An 18365-nucleotide genomic window follows, 5' to 3' on the forward strand; every position below is an offset into this window, starting at 1 on the left:
CATTTGTAAAATACAAACAAGGCCTCTGCATCCTGTCCTCAGCAATGTGAAGTTTCTTTTTCCCCCTTCTCAATTCTGTTTCTATCTTAACTACTTTTAGGAGAGAACTGGAAAAACTAAAGAAGGATTTGGAAGAAGAGAAGCTGTTGCGAAGCAATCTGGAGGTAATGTTACCACTCTGGGAGGGCATGGGGAGTTCAGGGCTGTGTAGGCTTTGTTCTGGGATTTGATGCCACAGGAAAGTCTTGACAAACCTGCTCAGTCTCTTTTTGTTTTACTGTTTTATTTTGTGATTGAATAAATGCCTCATTAAGCATTTGGATGTATAGAGAAGATCCAAGTTCAGCTTTCTTTTTCTGGAATATTATTTGTAACAATCAGTGTAGGGGTTGGGGTGGCAGTTCAATTTAGTGCTGTTGGGTTCTTCTCTTTTCTAGAAATATATCCAACTGGACAACTTCCAGGAGACACAGTTAATACTTTGCATTTATAAGATTGAAAGACCTATTTAATTTAAGAAATCAAAAGAAAAACAAAAGTAAACTTCTCTGAATTTTGATTAATTATTTAAATATTAAGTATGGATGATTTGCCAAAAGAACAGAATGCATCTGAAAAAATTCCTGATGAATGAATGCCACTCCTCAATTTACTGATGAAGAACACTACCTACAGTGCAATATGATGCCATTAGGTAGTTAATAGGATGAGCTCATTCTAGGAAATTATTTCAGTCTGGTACTGAAAAGGGGTGTTTTACTTGTGAAATGGTATATCTTGCTGGCTACAAAGCTACTTGAAACACATGAGAGAAACTTCTGGTGAGTCTCTTTTTAATGCAACTCTAAAGCAATCAGTGAAGGTGCCTTAAATAAGCAGTAGAGATGAAGAGGATGTAACTCCACGTGTCCTCTAAGTCCATGTCAAGAAATACAAATCAATCCAGGCAGTGTTCTGCATGATAGGCTGTTCTAGGAAGCTGCTCTCAGGTGATGGTGCAGCATTACATGAGGACCTGTCAGGTGATTGGATAACCCAGCTTTGACTTATTTTTTCAGAGAGAGTTTATCCAGATAAACTGATTAATCAATAAGATTTTTTTTTTTTAATTTTAAAAAGATTATACCAGTACTGTAGTCAAATTTTAAATTATTTTAAATTCTTGTTCTTTTAGCAATATATAGTGGTACAAAATCAGCTTTAAATACTGTACTGTTAAATGCTTCTATGGTGTAATACCTAAGTGTCTTTGAAATGTAAAGCTTATAACTTTGGTGGGAGCTCTGAAGATTTTATAGCTACTTTAATAATGACTTTGTTTTCAAAATGTTTGTTTTTTTCAGCTTGAAATAGAAAAATTGAAGAAAGCAGTGATGTCTGCATGAGACAGCTATGGACTCAATGTTTTTAACTCGCCAGGAATTCAAAGCTGAACACAAGGAGAACTGACTCTTATTTCATTATAATGGATGCTCTGGTGTTCTACAGTCTTAAAGAAAAAATATAATAAAAAAAAAGGAATATAGTCTTATATTCAGAGAGATAAGAAAACAAAAAAGAATAATGGTGTAATTTTTTTGCCAATATAAAAGAGGCCTTATTTCTTACTGTGCTGGAATTGCAGACCTTATTTTTTTGGTTTGCTTGAAAATACTACTGAATCTGTATAGAGAGGAGAGGGAATCCTTAATAGATTTTTATTGAATACCTGTAGCTTAATTTTTAAAGAGATCTATACTATAAATAGGGTGATCTGTCTTTGCAACTAATCTGTAAAATAGTCTGTTGGAAGGGATGGAATGACTGTGTTGTAATTGTAGTCACTACTTTTCCCCTACATGCAAAAGGGAATATATAATATTTGTATAATTTTGGCAGTCTTACCCAGGGTTATGCTGTTGTGCCTGTCTGCAGTGAGAATACTCAACTTTTGAACAGCATAGTATGAATAATGAGGTAGGAATTTGTTAGTGCAATGAAGCAAGTGAAACTCCTATGCATTGTAGAAAGATTGAATGATCTAATTCCAGTAGCTCAGCAGAACGGTTTGTCACTTGCACTATTGGATTAAAAAGGGATTTAAGACTTAATTGTGAAATCATGACAAAATTAACTGTTAAACCACAAAATGCAAGGAATACAGAAACAGCAAGAGTCCAGTTTCAACTGAACCTGTTGTGCCTAAAATATTACAGTGTAGAGCATGAAAGAGTAAACCTTAAGTAACAGCATCTGTACTTCTGTGTTTCTGAAGTCATCAGTCTTTCTAGTGGTTCAAGTATGCATCTTGATTTGTTTTTACAATAGTCAGGTTTTGTTTATAATATATCTCCAAATAAATCCCTTTGGAACTTTGATACTCTCAGAAGCTCTCAATATTTATATATTTATGCCATAAACTTTCTCAGTATATTGAGTACCTCTAAACTTAGTAACATCTTTGTATTTTAATAAGTGATTGGAACAATTGCTTTGACATCATTGTGCTGGTGTCCAAGATGGTGTCTTTACTTCATGGAAAAGAGGTCGAGATCTTGTGGATTACCATTATCTTTAACTCCTGGGCTCAAAACTTGCACCAGAATAATACACAAATAATATGCAAAGTGATTTGAGACAATAGTATTTATTGCCATGTTTGTCTGATTAAAGAATTAAAATATATACAGCTTTAGAAAGCCAGTCAAATTCATTAGTTCTGTTAATCAGCTCATCTCCTTTAGGTCTGCTATAACTTAAAAGACAAAAACATGCCTCATAGTTTGGCAGCTTCAGCAATAAAAGAAAGTAATTCAGCTTCTCTTCATGGGAGTAGTCATAAATATAGTAATTATTCAGTATGTCACTGTTCAAGTGACATGGAAGTATTACTTCTTGAGAGTAATCCCACACTATGGGATTCTTCCACAGTTTGTGTCATAAAATCCAAATATCAAAAGGTTGATTGGGGAATGTTTGTCCATTACTGATTCAAATAGTTCATGAAATCTCATTGAAACCTGATCAATACACTATGCAGGTATGGAGTAATATTTGCTAGTCAAAATGGTAGTAAGCTGATTCACTCTTAATGCTGTTAACCTTGAATTGCTCAAGTGCATCACAAATGAGTTGTGAGGAATCATGTGCTGTCATCAGACACTAAACTCTTGCCTGGAATTCATGCCTGTAGAGCAGGTGATGCAAAACAAGAATTGAGCCTAATGGAGGACCCAGTTTTGTTATACAAGCTCTTCACTGTGATTGGAGCATGAAACAAATCTTGGAAGGGGTTGCTCTGCAGAAATTGTGCCTGTGTGTGAGCTTGCAGAGGATGAACAGAACAAGACAATCAGCTAAAGCCACAAATGAGAGGTGTTTGTTATATAATGGCCTTTGTTTGCTATAGCAATAAATGACCCAAGTGCAATGACTTGATTTAATAAACCTTCCTTTAAAAGTCGCTGCTATGAGTATTTGTAGCCATAAGGAAGTTGCCCTGATGTGTGTCTGTCTTGTCTTCAGCTAGTGTTACATACTGGAGTGGAGGGGGAGAGGGTAATGGTTTTGAGACATTCCACAGTACAAGTTCCTAAGAGCAGTGTGCTTCACTGACTTGTCTACCGGTGCTGTAAAATGATGCATGCTATCCAAACTCAGCAAATAAAATGAGTATAAAAACCTCTTCAGGCATCTGCTCAGTTCTGTTCAGGATTGTTTTGTATGCCCTTAAATTCTTTCCAAGGAGGAGTGTAGGGGGTGGAAGCAAAGTATTTATAACAGACCCCTTTAAAGTTTTCAGATTTCCATTACCTCACTGGGATGCTCTGGCTCCTGACTATCAGGGTGGTTTAGGATCCTCACAGTTGGAAAGCACTGTTTTCCTTTGCAAATGTAACTGGGAATTTTTAACTTTTCAGGATCTATTGATTCTCCCCATTTTTTCCCCTTGGCTGGTATTGAGCTGACCTTACTGTGCATCTTCAGAGGCTTTAAGATCCCTATTGCCAGTCAGTAACATGGATAAATGCATGTTTGAATCCCTACTTAAGTATATAGTGAAGAATTGAAAACTGAGGGTATGGCATGTTTAATAGGGATATGGAAGAGGGAAAAGGCACATAAAGAATGAAACAGCAGAAGGGCATTTTTAAACTGCCAGGTTTTCATTTAATCTTAAGATTCTCTAAAAATCTTTTGGTCGTACAGAAGGTATAGTTTAAAAAAGCAAAATTACAGGTGTACTTACTTGATTTTCTTCCACAAAGATGATTTTTTTTTCATTAGTATTCATGGAAGGAAATTTCTGATGGAAAGCTGTGATTATTGCAAGGTTTGAATTGTATAGCAAAGTATCTGTTGATTTTAAATAAATACCCTGTATTCATTAAGATAGCACAAGTCTGTTGTTACCTCTTTCCAAAGGAAATGGTAAACCCGGGTTCACACAACTGCCTTTTGGCTGCTCTAAAAGTTACCTGAGATGTTTCTGATCTCTGAGAAAGCAGATGATGAGCACAGCTGGTTGCAGATCTTGGGTAATTGGATTTTGCAAGAGCTGAGAAGACAAACCCCTCCCTGCATGTGCCTGAGGAATGCAAACAACCCCAACCAGCTTGTAAAGCATCAGACTGATGCTGCTGGGGTCAGGGTTTGGAGTGCCTCTTTGCTGGGAGTCATGGTTTCAGTCTCTTTCCAGACCCCCTGGGAGCCTAGATTGACCCAGCTTCCTTGTGGGAGAAGTGTGTGGGTGTCTGAGGGCTGCAGGATGCTGGGCTCTGTGTCCTTCAGAGAAGTCTTGATGTTGAGGAGGTGTTGAGAATCAAGGGCCATTCAGTTTTGCCATCACAGTAAAGGTGCAGGGAGTGTGTAGAAGCACAGCTCCAAGACATGGGCAAGAAGCCTTCTGAAACCTGTCCATACCTTGACATGATTTGGTTTTTAGCCTTTCTTACTTTCAAGTATTTTTCTAATTGATCTCTGTCTGTATTGTATCAAGTGCAAGTAATTTCACCTTCCCAGGTGGGTTCTATTGGCTGTGCTTGATTGTGCCTGGCTAAGTTCCTACTGGATCCTGATGTGAGGCTGGCTGTATCAAAGCAGATCAGTAATTAATACCTGTCTTTAGGTTAAAACTGGAGACATGCCTGTAACTGAGGACTGGCTGGAGTTGGGACAGCAGACAAAATGACAGGAAACCCCATAAGCTCCTGATGAACACATTGCAGGAATGTAGAAAAAAAAATCAGTGATCAGAGATCTTCCAAATCAGTCCTGTGTGAAGGAGTGTTAGGAACTGCTCTTCTGTAGTGATAAACTACTTGCTGTACATTTCTGACTATTGGAAATCTGGCTCTTGGAGGTGAGGTGATATTTCAAGAGCCAGCAGTGACCATGGCACAAGGTTCAGCTGATAACTGTCACCCTTTATGATGGGATAGTCCTGAAAAAAAGGTTATTATTTGCCCATTGAGTTTTTTAGCTGCACTAGGTGCTGTCAGTAGTGTGCTCTTGCATTTATGAAGGACAATGCATTAACTTGACCAGATTTTGATCATTAGTGTTCTGAAGTCTTTAAGAGATTTTTGTTCAGGGAAGTTGTAGGTGTCCCATCCCTGGGACTGCTCATGAACAGGTTGGAGGGGGCTTAAAGCACCCTGGGAGAGTGGAGGGTGTCCCTGCCCGTGGCGGGGGCCTGGAACTGGATGGTGTTTCAGGTCCCTTCCAACCCAAACCATTCCTTGAATCTATGAAATACAGGAGAGCAGAGCTGCCTCCTGCACCCAGAGGAAAGGCACCAACCCCACAGGTGTGACTCATCCCTGTGGACTCCTGGCAGAGGTGGCAATCTGGCAGATTTGTGGGTGTGTCTGTAAGGTGTTTTGTCATTTTGCAGTGCAACACCTTCATCTGCAGGTTGCTCAGCCTAAATCCAGTCAGGCAAGAAAAGAAGCAGCTGCTGCCCAACATTATTTCTTCATGGGAAAACTCCAAATGAGTCGGGGCACCCAGGCAGGGCTGGGTGAGACTGGGGCAGGATGGCAGCAGATGAGTGGTTAGAGAGTCGCGTCTGAGACCTTGGGGATCCCTGGCAGGGTTAACTTTGCTCACAGTATTCCCCAGACTTCTGAAAACAGTGAGTATTTCCACAGAAAATAAGAGCTGCTCATTAGAGCTGCTGGAGAATTACCAGTGGTCTGTGAAATTGGTTCATTCATAATCTAAAATGCATTTAATTGCTAAGGCTGTCTTTACTTGTGCACTTCTTTCCTTAGTTTTATGTTGTCTTTACATCTGTGAAAAAAATTAGATATTTTAATTAACCTCTGGTGGTTGTTTTTTTCTTGTAGTTTTGTAATTGGTCTCTAATCAGTGTTATCACTTTTAAGAAAATCTGGAGTTTTATGGCTACATATAAAGATTACTGTCCTCTTAGAGCTTCCTTCACTTAAAGCTACACTTTCCAACTATGTTTCCTTTAAAAATACAGCTGACAGCATTCTGAAGAATTAAGAGCTTTATTTTTTATCCTTGGATGACCATGTGAACACTAAAGCCTCCTGCTGCAGCCTTAACTTGCTTGGTAGCAATGGCGGGTTATCATGTTATGGTGGTTTATTGAGTTTTAAGTAAGCCATGTGGCCATTCAAGCCCTAAAACCAATAGATTAGGTTCTGTAATAACGGGTTTAATAATTCTGATAAATGTTGAAGTTATGAGTTTGTAGTGTTTGGAAAAATATATTTCTCTAGCAAGTTATTGCAAAGTCAGTATAAATCTTAATTTTATAAAAAGTGTGCTTGTAATTTTTTTGTGCAGGACACCTTTCCCTGTAAATTTAGCTGTAGTTTGTTTTCTGGAGCAGTGGACAGGGGAGAGAGGTGACTCCAGATGATGAAGGACCTTTTGGACGGACACTTTGGGTCCAGCACTGGGCAGGGTGTAACTCTCACAGTTGTCATTGTTTGGACAGATCCCTCTGTTTGCTGTGTCCATGTGGGGCCAGACTGCTGTGCAGTGCATCCTGCCAGTAGTTAAAATCTGCATTAATATGCTTGGGGTAGAGGAAAGGAAGATAGTTCTACAGAGTTTTACAAGATACTTCAATTTTACACCAACAGGGGTCAGAGTAAGGGATTTGAACATCAGGCTGTGGGCATTAACCAACATAGGGATTACTTTTTAAATTCATGATTGGTTTTGGTTTTTTTTTTTTTTTTTTTTTTCTGTTTTAAGAGACTCTTTGCTCTCTTGTAGCCACTGCCCATCCAGTCTCTCCTTGCTCTTTCCTTCTGTGGAGGGCTTTGGAATGAACTGGAGAAGGAGGATTTCTGGTGACAATTTCCTGAGCTGAGTGTGGAAGTGTCCCCTTACTAGAAAGTCCTTTTCACATGGGAGGGTATTGACACCTCAGCTGCTCATGTACCTGTGTCCTGGTACATGGTTGGAGCAGAAACCTCTGGAACAGAGGAGTATCATGCTTACAGCTTCTTACAAAGGCAGGGATTGTTGGCAGTAGATAGTTTATGGTAAGAGACAAATCATCCTCTCTCTGTTTATGCTTTCATGTGGCCCAGTGCCACTATACCCATGTTTTTCCCTGAAGTAACAGTGACTTGCGGCTGTCTTGCTTGTTTTGCCCTGAGTTTCTCCAGCTGCACAGTGGTTGCCTTGGCAGGCTGCTGCAGTGCTGGGACTGGGTGGTTTCCAGGATGAGTCAAACAATGCAGCCGAGCGAGCTCCGTGTTCCACTGCTGGCCGGGGCCGGTGTCTCGGTGAGCCCGGCATTCTTGGAGATGTCCCAAATTTCTGCCTCACTCAGAGGTAACAGCCCTAGGTGGGGTTCTGCCCGTGATTAAATACAAAATGAATGTGAATTAATTAGTGGTGAGGCACGATGAGCTCAAGGATTCTGAGCTGTGAAATGGAATTGGCAATAAGCATTTAATGACTGCAGAAATCAGAAAGGAATTCAGTGCAGCCTTTCACTCCAAACCTGTAGGTGTTTCCCAGCCACCTCCCCTTCTTTGGCAATATTGATCTCAATATTCTGCTTTGTTTTGCCTGATCCATTTTATTTCCTTAGAAGAGCTGGTGGCTGCTAGCTTTTAACCTAGAAAATGTTTTTCATATTAACAGCTGAATTCAGAGACTGGCATGAGATTCTCCTTAAGAGCTACCTACGAAATTCAGTGCATTAGTTGAACTCTTTTATGGTAATTTCATGATTAGGTCATAAACCCTACAAATCTGAAAACATAACATGGTGGACAAACATCAGAGATGAAAGGGACAGCCAGCTGTGTGCCTGGGCCTTTGATGCTGTCAGATGGGAGAGCCTGGAGCCTCTGGATGGGAAAACACATCTCTGCTCTCCCAGTGCAGGACCCCTTCTGCTTCTGATCAGCATCATCTGTGCTGATCAGAATGTGTCAGGGAGGAAATTGAGGGGGTCCTCTCAGGGCATAGTAATTTGAGAGGTTTTTCATGTTGCCTTCTCTTGAGATCAAGCTGTCATCCTGTTTTGTCACAGTTCTTGCTTTAGTGGTTTAGCTCACTAACTTTTATGTATTTTATTTTTGATTATTTTTTAAAATTAAATTATTCTACTTTTACTTGTGGTGATAGAAGATCAGTGTCTCAGTTCTTCTGAGCCCACAGCAGCTGTTGTTTATGCCTTGGACATGCCTAGCATCTAATAACGAGATTTGATGTATCATGTTGTTTTTCCTTCATTCCCTTTGCTGGGTTATTTTTCTCTAACAAATATTCTTGTAACAAGTTGCATCCCAGGATGTTTAGCTTTTATTAAGGACTGTGGAAAACTTCATGGAGGGAATAGAGGTCTGAATTCTTCTGCAAAGGAAATAACTCTTCACTCTGGCCCTTGTTTATCACAGTTTGATTTCTGGGCCCTGAGTGCCCACGTTTGCTACTAACATGGCAGGAACTGCCCAAGGAGAGCAGAGCATTGAACCCAGTGGAGATGAGGCTGTCTTAAATCACTTCAAAAGGGACCCATAGGCTGAGAGGCTTTTATAAGCTCTCCAGATTGCAGTTTACAGCATTGAACAGATTTTTTTTTTTAAAAGGAAGGGCTCACAAGTCATTCAGTAAAGGAACTGAATTATGAATGCCTGCAAATCACCTTGCAAGCCCAGTAAGGACAGTCTCTGGCATAGGTTTAGCTGCTTTTTTACTAGTAAGTAATCAGACTGTGTTCAAAAAGTGGAAACAGAGATGTCTAAACTTCTTTAACATCTTTATTCCAGAAGGAAATCAGCAAATGAGTGATGATGGATGTAAGGGTGATCTACTGCCTGCTTTTTTGGGCTGCACACTTCTTCGTGGCTGTGCCATACACCACTCCCAGGGTAAGTTTCACTTGACCAGGCTGTTCAAATCCTAATCAAGTGACCTTGAACACTTCCAGGGATGGGTTAGCCACAGCCTGTTCCAGTGTCTCACCACCCTCATCATAAACAACTTCCTCATCTGACATCTGTGCATGAGCTCAGAGTGTCACTTCAGTAGCAGGGTCCCACTGAAGGCTTCATATATAGAGGCAGGCTTTAAGTAGAGAATTCTTCGTTGGTCTGTATGAGCAAAGGGCCACAGGCTTTGCATTCTGGACCTCAAAAGGACTATTTTCCTCTTGAAACCCTTTCTGGTTTGTACCAAGGAGTCATCTTTTACTTATTTATGTGAACATTGACTCGATGCTCCACTTCTTATTTTGCAGGTTCTTGGTAACGAATCAAAGACTGGTTATGAGCAAGGTACAGTGCCCTGGGTAATGCTTTGTGAGATGTTTGTGAGCCATCTTTGTGAGATGTTATCAGTTATCAATACTTCACACCCCTGATGCATCACAGATCATGGTATGCTGTCTTTCACCTTGTAACAGTGTCTGCTTGGTTTATTTTCCAGATGCCTGTATAAATCTCATTCCCTGCCAAGATAATGGAGCAATTTGTATTCAGCCTTGCTCTCCCTCCTTCCATGGGGAGACAAGCTTTGTCTGTGAGGACAGAAAGTGGCAGATGCTGTCAGATGCTTGTGCAAGCCTGGATGTTCAGTCCCTTTTTCAGGTGAGGATGCTGTTGGGCACCTTGCCCTATGCTTGTAACTTCTTGGGAAGACAGACCCCCCTTCCATGCACTTTCAGACTTGAGCAAAGGGACATGGGATCCTAAAACAGAGAAAACTTTGATAACAGGCTCTGACTTCATGGAATCACAGAACTGTTTAGGTTGGAAAAGGCCTCTAAGATCATTGAGTGAAGCCATTAGCCTAGCAGCACCATTTCGCTGCTGAACCTCATCCTCAAGTGCCACCTCCACACCTTTTTTGAGCATGTCCAGGAATTGTGATTCCACCACTTTCCTGGGCAGTCTGTTCCAATGCCTGGCCACCCTTTCAGAAACTTTTCCTAATATCTAAACCTCTCTTGATGCAACTGGAGACCATGGCCTGTTATCCTATCATATGTTACAGGTGAGAAGGGCTGACCCCCACCTCACTATTACCATGTTTCAGGTAGCTGTAAAGAGTGACATGGCCCCCCTTGAGCCTCCTTTTTTCCAGACTGAACATTCCCAGATCCATCAGTCACTCCTCATCAGTCTTTGCTGTAGTTCTTTCACAATCTTAAATCAGATTATATGAAATAAATTTGGGGGATTCTTTTGTGGAAACATAATTCAGAAATGAAGTTGCCTTGTTCATTTGGCTGGTGTTCCTCATGTGGATCTAAACCAAGATACGAACACAGTAGGTTGAAACTGAGGAAAGGACAACACCATAGTGTGTAATAATCAGATGATTTATGACAAATTCTCCTCTGCTGCAAAATCCTTAATCAAGTCACTTCAAGAATAAGACACTGCATTTAGTTCTTGCCCCTTCCTTCATGTATGTAGTAAAACCATGATATTCTTCTCAGGTGAGCTTTGATTCTGGGTTTCGGTCCATCTGGCACCTTCTCTGCACACCCAGCACTGCATCTCTTGCCTAGTTGTAGCTGTGGCTTCATTTTCATTCTTTTCATTAATTTTCTCAAATCTTTTTCCTCCCTCTAGAGGATATCCCAAAGTGAACTCCCATGCTCTGGAGGACATCTTCCTTTTTTAGGAGGAGGAAAGCTAGGGCCTGGGAAACTTGGAGATGGAGCAAAACATTTTGGTGCTGGGAATCATAGCTGCCAAGCTGATTTTTCATGCATCATCCCAGATATCCTGTCTTCACCAGCCATCCCAGGAAACATTGCTGATATAGTGGAATTGCTAAAGAAGATTTCCCTGCTGCTATCAGAGAATGTCACTAGAGGAAAAATGCAGGTATTTACTTTTATTTGCTTTGGGAGGTGCTTCTGAGCTTTACAGAGCATCCACAAGTATTTTGTCCTTATGGCCATTGTCCAATAAAGTGCTGGCTGCAGGTCACATGGAGATCACCTGGAAAGAGTTTCCAGAGTAGAAAATTTTGTTAGCAGAGAAACTTTTTGACTTATTCATGTGTGATTAAAATAGATTGTGGAGTTAAATGTCTTTAAAAGCAAAGGTTTTCAGGATCTGCTGTTATAGGCATGGGCTAACAGTACAAGGAAGAATTACTTTCTAAAGTATGACACTGTAGGGAAGGCAGCCTTGTACAACAACAGCTGAGATCTTTGCCTGATGAGCTCAGAGATCTGAGAGCAGGGGAAGAAATACAGAGAGGGTGGTAAAAATCAGGGTCAGCATCTGGAATAGAATTAGGCTGTCCTTTTTGCTTTATATTTACTTCTCTAATCACCTGTTGATTGAGGATATGAAGAGGATAGGACAATTCTAGTAATGGGATGTTTGGGTTTGACTGGGATGGGTCATGGGAATATATTCATTGTCAAAAGGATTATTCCTTTTATAGAAATCACTCATTAATTAAATGAGCCTTTTTGGAGGCACTGCCAGGAGAATAATATTTGGTTTCTTCTAACACAAAACAATTTCTATTTTTCTTGTTTCTTTCAGAGCTACAGCAGGATAGCAAACCATATTCTGAATAGCTCCATCATTTCTAACTGGGCTTTTGTGAAGGACAGAAATGCTGGTTCAATATTACTGGACTCGGTGAATTTATTTGCTGGGAAACTTCTTCTAAGGAATGGGTCAGAAAGTATCCAGGAGCCCTTCATCGCCACCAAAGGCTACAGCATACACCGAAACACTTCAGGAAAGAGCTTTGACTTTTCCATGGAGTTCAACAGCACAGGCAATATTACTGGCCACGTGGTGATTCCAGAGCAGGAGCTGCTGAGGTTGCCCAGGGCTTCCAAAGCCATCAGCGTTGCATTTCCAACGCTCGGAGCCATCCTGGAGACGAACCGGCCGGACCCCGCTGTTGTGAACGGGATGGTGCTGTCGGTGTCACTGCCAGAGGAGCTCCAGAGCATTTTGCTCACCTTTGAGAAGCTGAACAAGCTGGAGCAGGTGGGGGCTCAGTGCGTGGGGTGGCACTCGGCCGAGCGGCGCTGGGACCCGCGGGTGTGCCAGGTGCGCGCGCACAACGCCAGCGCCGTGGTTTGTGTCTGCGCCCACCGGCGCCGCACCTACGGAGCCTTCTCCATCCTGATGGCCCCGGCCGTGCCACGGAGCTCCCTGCTGGACTACATCACACGGGTGGGCCTGGGGCTGTCCCTTCTCAGCCTGGTCCTTTGCCTCGTCATCGAGGCCGTGGTGTGGCAGCACGTCACCAAAACTGAAATCACCTACATGCGCCACTTCTGCTTGGTCAACATCGCTGCGTCACTTCTTGTCGCTGATGTCCTGTTCATCCTGGCAGCCATTGTGCACAATGCAGCCCTGAACTACCAGCTGTGTGTGGCAGCCACTTTTTTCCTTCACTTTTTCTATCTTGCCCTGTTTTTTTGGATGTTTACCCTGGGCCTCTTAATTCTCTATGGATTATTATTAATTTTTTTTAAGATAACAAGAGCTGCGTTCTTAGTTGCAGCATTCTCTATTGGATATGGATGTCCCTTGGTCATATCTGTCCTCACTGTTGCTATTACTGAACCAAAAAATGGGTATTTAAGGAGTGGAGCTTGCTGGCTCAATTGGTATGAGACAAAAGCGCTTTTGGCTTTTGTTGTACCTGCCCTAAGCATCATTGTGATGAATCTCATTGTGGTGGTCGTGGTTGTGGTGAAGACTGGGAGATCCTCCCTTGGAGAAGGCTGCAAGTCACAAGATTTGAGCAGCATGATCCGAGTCAGCAAAAACGTTGCCCTTCTGACACCTCTGCTGGGCCTCACCTGGGGCTTTGGCTTAGCCACAATCATCGACAGCCGCTCTCTGGCCTTCCACGTTGTGTTTGCACTGCTGAACGCCTTCCAGGTGAGCTCTGGGACTACTGTGGGTGCTCAGACCTTGAGCCTGGCATAAAGGTATCAGATCAAATAGGGGCTGGCAGCAGGTGTATGTGAAAAGCAGGATCTCAGCTCTCCCTTCCACCCGGTGCTTTCCCATGGCACATGCACGAAGCATCCCAGGCTGGTGTTCTAGGTGCAGATGGGTCATGGGACAAACTGGTCTGGTTGGAAGTGGGATGAAGAAATAATCCCATGATTAATTTCTGTTAGATGTGAAATACACCAGTTAATGTCCATAACTGCAAAGATGTCTGATCCTTATCAATTAACAATTACACAGAAAATTCTCCCTTCCGGTGAAGATGACACTGGCCCGGGTTTCCCAGAAAAGCTGTGGATGCCCCATCCCTGGGAATGTTCAAGACCAGGCTGGATGGGGCTCTGAGTAACCTGGGGTAGTGGAAGGTGTTCCTGCCCATGTCAGAGGGTTGGAGTTGGATGTCCTTTAAGGTCAATTCCAACCCATTCCATTCCACAGCTGATTCCATGGTTTTGATTAACTCATCAGCATAAACACCCAGTGTTACCTGATGCACTGCTGCACACCCAGTCTGCCTTAGCTCTTCAGGCAGGAGATCAGGCTGCACTGAGTGGGCTGAGAAAGTCCTGGTTTGTTACCCATCAGTCCAGTTCACAGTCAGGATTAACACAGGTTATATCCATTCCTGCTGTTCCCAGAGAGCTCTGGTTGGATAAACCCATTTTGTGCTTTGCTGTTAGCTGAATCACAGGTGATGAGATCTCTCCTTAATGAAAAGACATCTAGAAACACTTAAGAAATATCATGTGGTTATGCTGATTTTGTTAACTGGTTTTGCAATTTCTTAGGGATTCTTCATCCTGTTGTTTGGGACACTTCTGGACAGAAAGGTACTTATTCTGGATTATATGAACATTTTCTACACCTTGAGAATCTGGTCCCTTTAATGTTATTTATTTAATCTGCAGACAAGAGAAGCATTAAGGATGAACTGCTTTTCATCAAGGCGGAAGTGGGGTCTAGAAAAGGTAAAGGCTATTTATTTTCCTGTTAATGGCTAATTTACCAACTTACAAACCTGATTTGTATGTTGGAAGAATGGAACCATCCACTATATCTTACACCATGTAACATTTTTCAAATGTAAATTCTTGCTGAAGGACATACAGGTATCTCAAAAGTCTGCTCAGGATATTAAGGTTCTAAAGATCAGAGGTGGCAATTGATAGATTTTTGTGACTCTTTCATTACCTACTGCTGTGGTTACAAGTTAAAAAGTGGTATTTTTAACCAATCTCTTCACCTGCAGATGTCAAAGCCCTTTTGGTAGACAGTCATAGTAACTTTTTTCCTCATATTAGATTTACTTTAAGGTCACTGAATAAAGAAGGAACAGAATTAGGAATCAGAAATCCCAATATAATGACCTGTTTGCTGCCTTCACAAAAATATGGATCTGTATGTCAGCAGGACTGCTTTAGGATGTCAGAGGATTGTTCTGCTTTCATCTGAGGGATGGAAACCACTCAGAGCCCAGCCAATGTCTTTGGTGCTAATTGATGTGCACTCATGAGAGCTTGAGGTTCTTTCAGATATCAGAACAATTCATTAGAGCAATTCAACCTTAAGGAAACAAAATGTGTTTTACTAGCTTCCTACAAAACTTTGGCAGAACTGAAGTGTTGACATCACTCAGCTGGTGTTTCTTATCTCTACAAGAAAACTTTTGTCTGTTGTCTTTAGATTTCTTTTGGTACCAAGTGTTAGTGGTTTCACACAGTGTCTCAAGAATTACCTGCAGTGTTTTGCTGTCTGCCAAAAGAAACTGTGCCAGTACAGTTTGGACATGGGAAAAATAATTTTTTTTGCTTTTTCTCCAGTCTATTACTCAGTTATGATCCTTGTATTGAAAGCTGCAGAGGGTCTTCCAGTGACTCTGTGTTCAAATGTGTATGTGGCTTATGAGGGGAAAATAGAGGGGTCAAGGCAACTGTTCCTCCTCTCTGAAATGGGTCATTTGGGGCAGGAGAGACTGTGCAAATTTGAGATTACAGTTCTTTTATAGATCCAGGAAGATCCAATAAAGATGTTTCACATCTTGTCAGGCGTTAGGTCAGGATTGAAAATTTGAAAGATAAAATTCTCTCAAGACACCATCAGTATAATAGTCTGGAAACAACAGATGGAAATGTCACTAATCCCATGACTCAGCAACATTTGATAAAAATATTGAGTGATCTCACTGGGCAAAACTTGATGTGGAAACTATGGCTGTGTGTGCCTGGGAATTTGGGTTGATGTTGTCACTCACCTGGGTGGAAGAATCCACGTGTAGGTGTTTATTGTGGCATAACAGAGGGGAAAGGTGTGAGTCATCCAGTTTTGTAAACTTGGGTGTAAACATGGAGTTTGACTCATTAGACCTGGAGAAGTTTGTCACACCTGAGATGAGATGATTGTTTAAAAAAAAAAAAAAGTCTTGTTTCAGAGAGCTTCAGAATCATGGGATTATTTAGGTTGGAAAAGACCTCTGAGGTCAAGTTCAACCATGAACCCAGCGCTGCCAAACCCACCATTAAATCATGTCCCCAAGGGTCATACCTATGTGACTTTTAAATACCCCCAGGGACTTCATGGTGACTCCACCACAGCCCTGGGCAGCCTGTTCCAATGGTTGATGACTCTTTTGGTGAGGGAATTGTTCCTAATATCCAATCTAAATCCCCCTAGCACAAGTTGAGGCCATTTCCTTTTGTCCTGTTGCTTGTTACATGAGAAAAGAGCCTGACCCCACCTGGCTGTCCCCTCCTGTCAGGAGCTGTGCAGAGCCAGAAGGTTCCCCCGAGCCTCCTTTTCTCCAGGCTGAGCCCCTTTCCCAGCTCCCTCAGCTGCTCCTCCTCAGACCTATGCTCCAGAGCCTTCCCCAGCTCCTTTCCCTTCCCTGGACACGCTCCAGCCCCTCAATGTCCTTCCCGCACTGAGGGGCCCAAAGTGGGACAGTGCATCTGGGGGTTCAGTGGTCACTGTAAAACACTGGAAGGGTGATGCAGACTCTTCCTTCAGTGAAGCCTCTGAGCTTCCTCAGACCTGCAGCAGCCTTTCCTGTGGGTCACATTTTAAGGTGACCATCTTGTGCTCTTTCTCAAGGATGCTGTGGCACCTCCTGTTTGAAATGGACCTTCCACCTCCACAGATGATACTTGTAATCTGACCTGATTGTTTTCCCTCCTAGTCCTAGCAGTGGCTCTTGTCTTCAGTGGATTTGAGCAGCGAGAAGAAAAGGAGCACTTCTTGCAGAGAGATGCTGGTTTGAGGGGAGCTGAAGAGCCTGGCCAGCTCAGAGCATGGACAGCTCTGTCTGGGAGCACAACCACAGGAAGCATCATGAAAACCAGAAGAGAAAAGGCCCTGAACCTGCTGTCAGGAGAAGGAAACCATCAGTGTTGCTGCAGCCCTTGGAGGAAACAGGCTGAAACACAAAGCTTGTTTCTCACCTTCCTGAAAACTGCTGTGAGGAGAGTTTGTCCTTGTTTGCCATTTCAGTGCTTCAATTCTTTCTCCTTTTCTTCTTTTCTTTTCTTGTTTTCTTTCTTTTTTTTTTTTTTTTGGCAGTGCAATGAGGAGCTGTACAGTACATGGAGCTGTTCTAAAATTATTTAATTTTTCATGTGATGTACAAATGTTGAGCATTATCTAGCTGATTTTGGTTGTCTTTTGGGCAAAGCTGATTCTATTTGTTGCTACTGTATTCATCATTTCCATTTGTCCTCCCAGAGTGATGGACAACTCTGTTTCTGCATTGCAGGAACACTGTTCTCTCCCTCCCAATATTTGTTGTCTCCATCTCAGTACTTGTACTTGTGTGTCAGAGGAATTGTACAAAGCCCTTTTCTGATCTGCCAGGACAGAATTTTCATTCTTTTTCCTGCCTTGCAAGACAATGACAGAGATGAACAAGAGAGAGGACTCTGCAAATAATCAGTTTCCCCCTTTAGATGTGGGAAAGCAAGCAGAGCTGAATCAAATGATGGAGATCTCCTGTGCAATGTCCTAGCAAAGGAGATTATTTCTGCACGTGAGATGGGGTGTCTGGACAGAAAATCTGTCCTTGTTCTGAGAAACCCTTTCCAATGAAGGCCTTGATAGAAGCATTATCAGGATAAATTGATGGTTTCAAATGAAAATAAAGTTGAAATTTTGTCATTGTTTCTAACAAGTGATACTTATCCTTCTCTACCAAAAATGTAGATAAATGTCCTGTAGTACTACCTCAACTCAAAAATCACTTAAACCCATGTGACTTCACATACATTTGAAATATAGAAGATTTAAGCAAAATAACACAGTTCATTGTCATCAACAAGCCTCTATTGAAGAGGGACGAAACTGCCCTGGCATGGAAAACCCACAGCCAGATGTTCTGGTGGGAGAAGCTGAGGAGGGTCTGGAGGGCAGAGCTGAGCCTGGGCTCAGGACTCTTATCCTCAGGACTCTGCTGCTTCCTCTCCTCTCTTCTTTCCTCGTAGACTGATCTTGTTACAGGAGTCCATCCCTGCTCCTTTCACACAGCCCATCTGCATGTTGGAGAACTTTATTCAAATAGAGGTAAAATTGGGTCTGTCTGCTGCTGTAACAAATTTTAAAGACCATTATCCCAAGGTCTGCCTCTTGGTGTCAATTTATTAATGAAATGATTGGATTTTTTTTTTTTTAACCTGAAAATTTAAGCAAACTTAACATAGTCCAGCACCTGCCCTCCTCTCACATGTGTGCATGTTAAACCAGTCTGTTAAACAGTGGAATTTATAGATGGTCTTGGGTAAGGCTTCCTTTATTATACAGACCCCTTCCAGAATCCAGGAAATTCAGCAGGATCCTGCCCCAGCAAAAGCACTGAGAAAGGAATCTGTTTCATCTGCTGTTTATCAAAGGGTGTTTGAAGCATGGTGCTTATTTTCAGCACCTGGCACATATCAGTATTTTTCCCTGTGT

General features: G+C 42.0%; 2 protein-coding genes across 3 annotated transcripts in view; both read left to right on the plus strand.

Moving 5' to 3' along the window:
* Positions 1-3660, plus strand: part of CD2AP (CD2 associated protein) — a 76609-nt gene extending 72949 nt beyond the window's left edge. Inside the window, exons 17-18 of the mRNA XM_059467285.1 lie at positions 101-164; positions 1344-3660. Of these exons, the coding sequence (XP_059323268.1) occupies positions 101-164; positions 1344-1385 (106 nt within the window). The 3' untranslated portion in view covers positions 1386-3660. The remainder of the gene's footprint in view (positions 1-100; positions 165-1343) is intronic.
* Positions 3661-9252: 5592 nt separating this feature from the next.
* Positions 9253-17525, plus strand: ADGRF4 (adhesion G protein-coupled receptor F4). 2 transcript variants are annotated; one of them, XM_059468870.1, is made up of 8 exons: positions 9253-9353; positions 9722-9758; positions 9910-10070; positions 11061-11318; positions 11994-13358; positions 14222-14263; positions 14342-14401; positions 16606-17525. In XM_059468870.1, exons 1-8 carry the CDS (start codon positions 9273-9275, stop codon positions 16609-16611), a joined length of 2010 nt encoding a protein of 669 aa, XP_059324853.1. In that variant the 5' UTR covers positions 9253-9272; the 3' UTR covers positions 16612-17525. The 2 variants fall into 2 exon arrangements, with proteins under 2 accessions (XP_059324853.1, XP_059324852.1); XM_059468869.1 differs by lacking the exon at positions 16606-17525 and having other exon boundaries at positions 14342-14434.
* The last annotated feature ends 840 nt before the right edge of the window (positions 17526-18365 follow it).

The sequence above is a fragment of the Ammospiza nelsoni genome, chromosome 3, assembly GCF_027579445.1.
Source record: "Ammospiza nelsoni isolate bAmmNel1 chromosome 3, bAmmNel1.pri, whole genome shotgun sequence".
NCBI lineage: Eukaryota > Metazoa > Chordata > Aves > Passeriformes > Passerellidae > Ammospiza > Ammospiza nelsoni.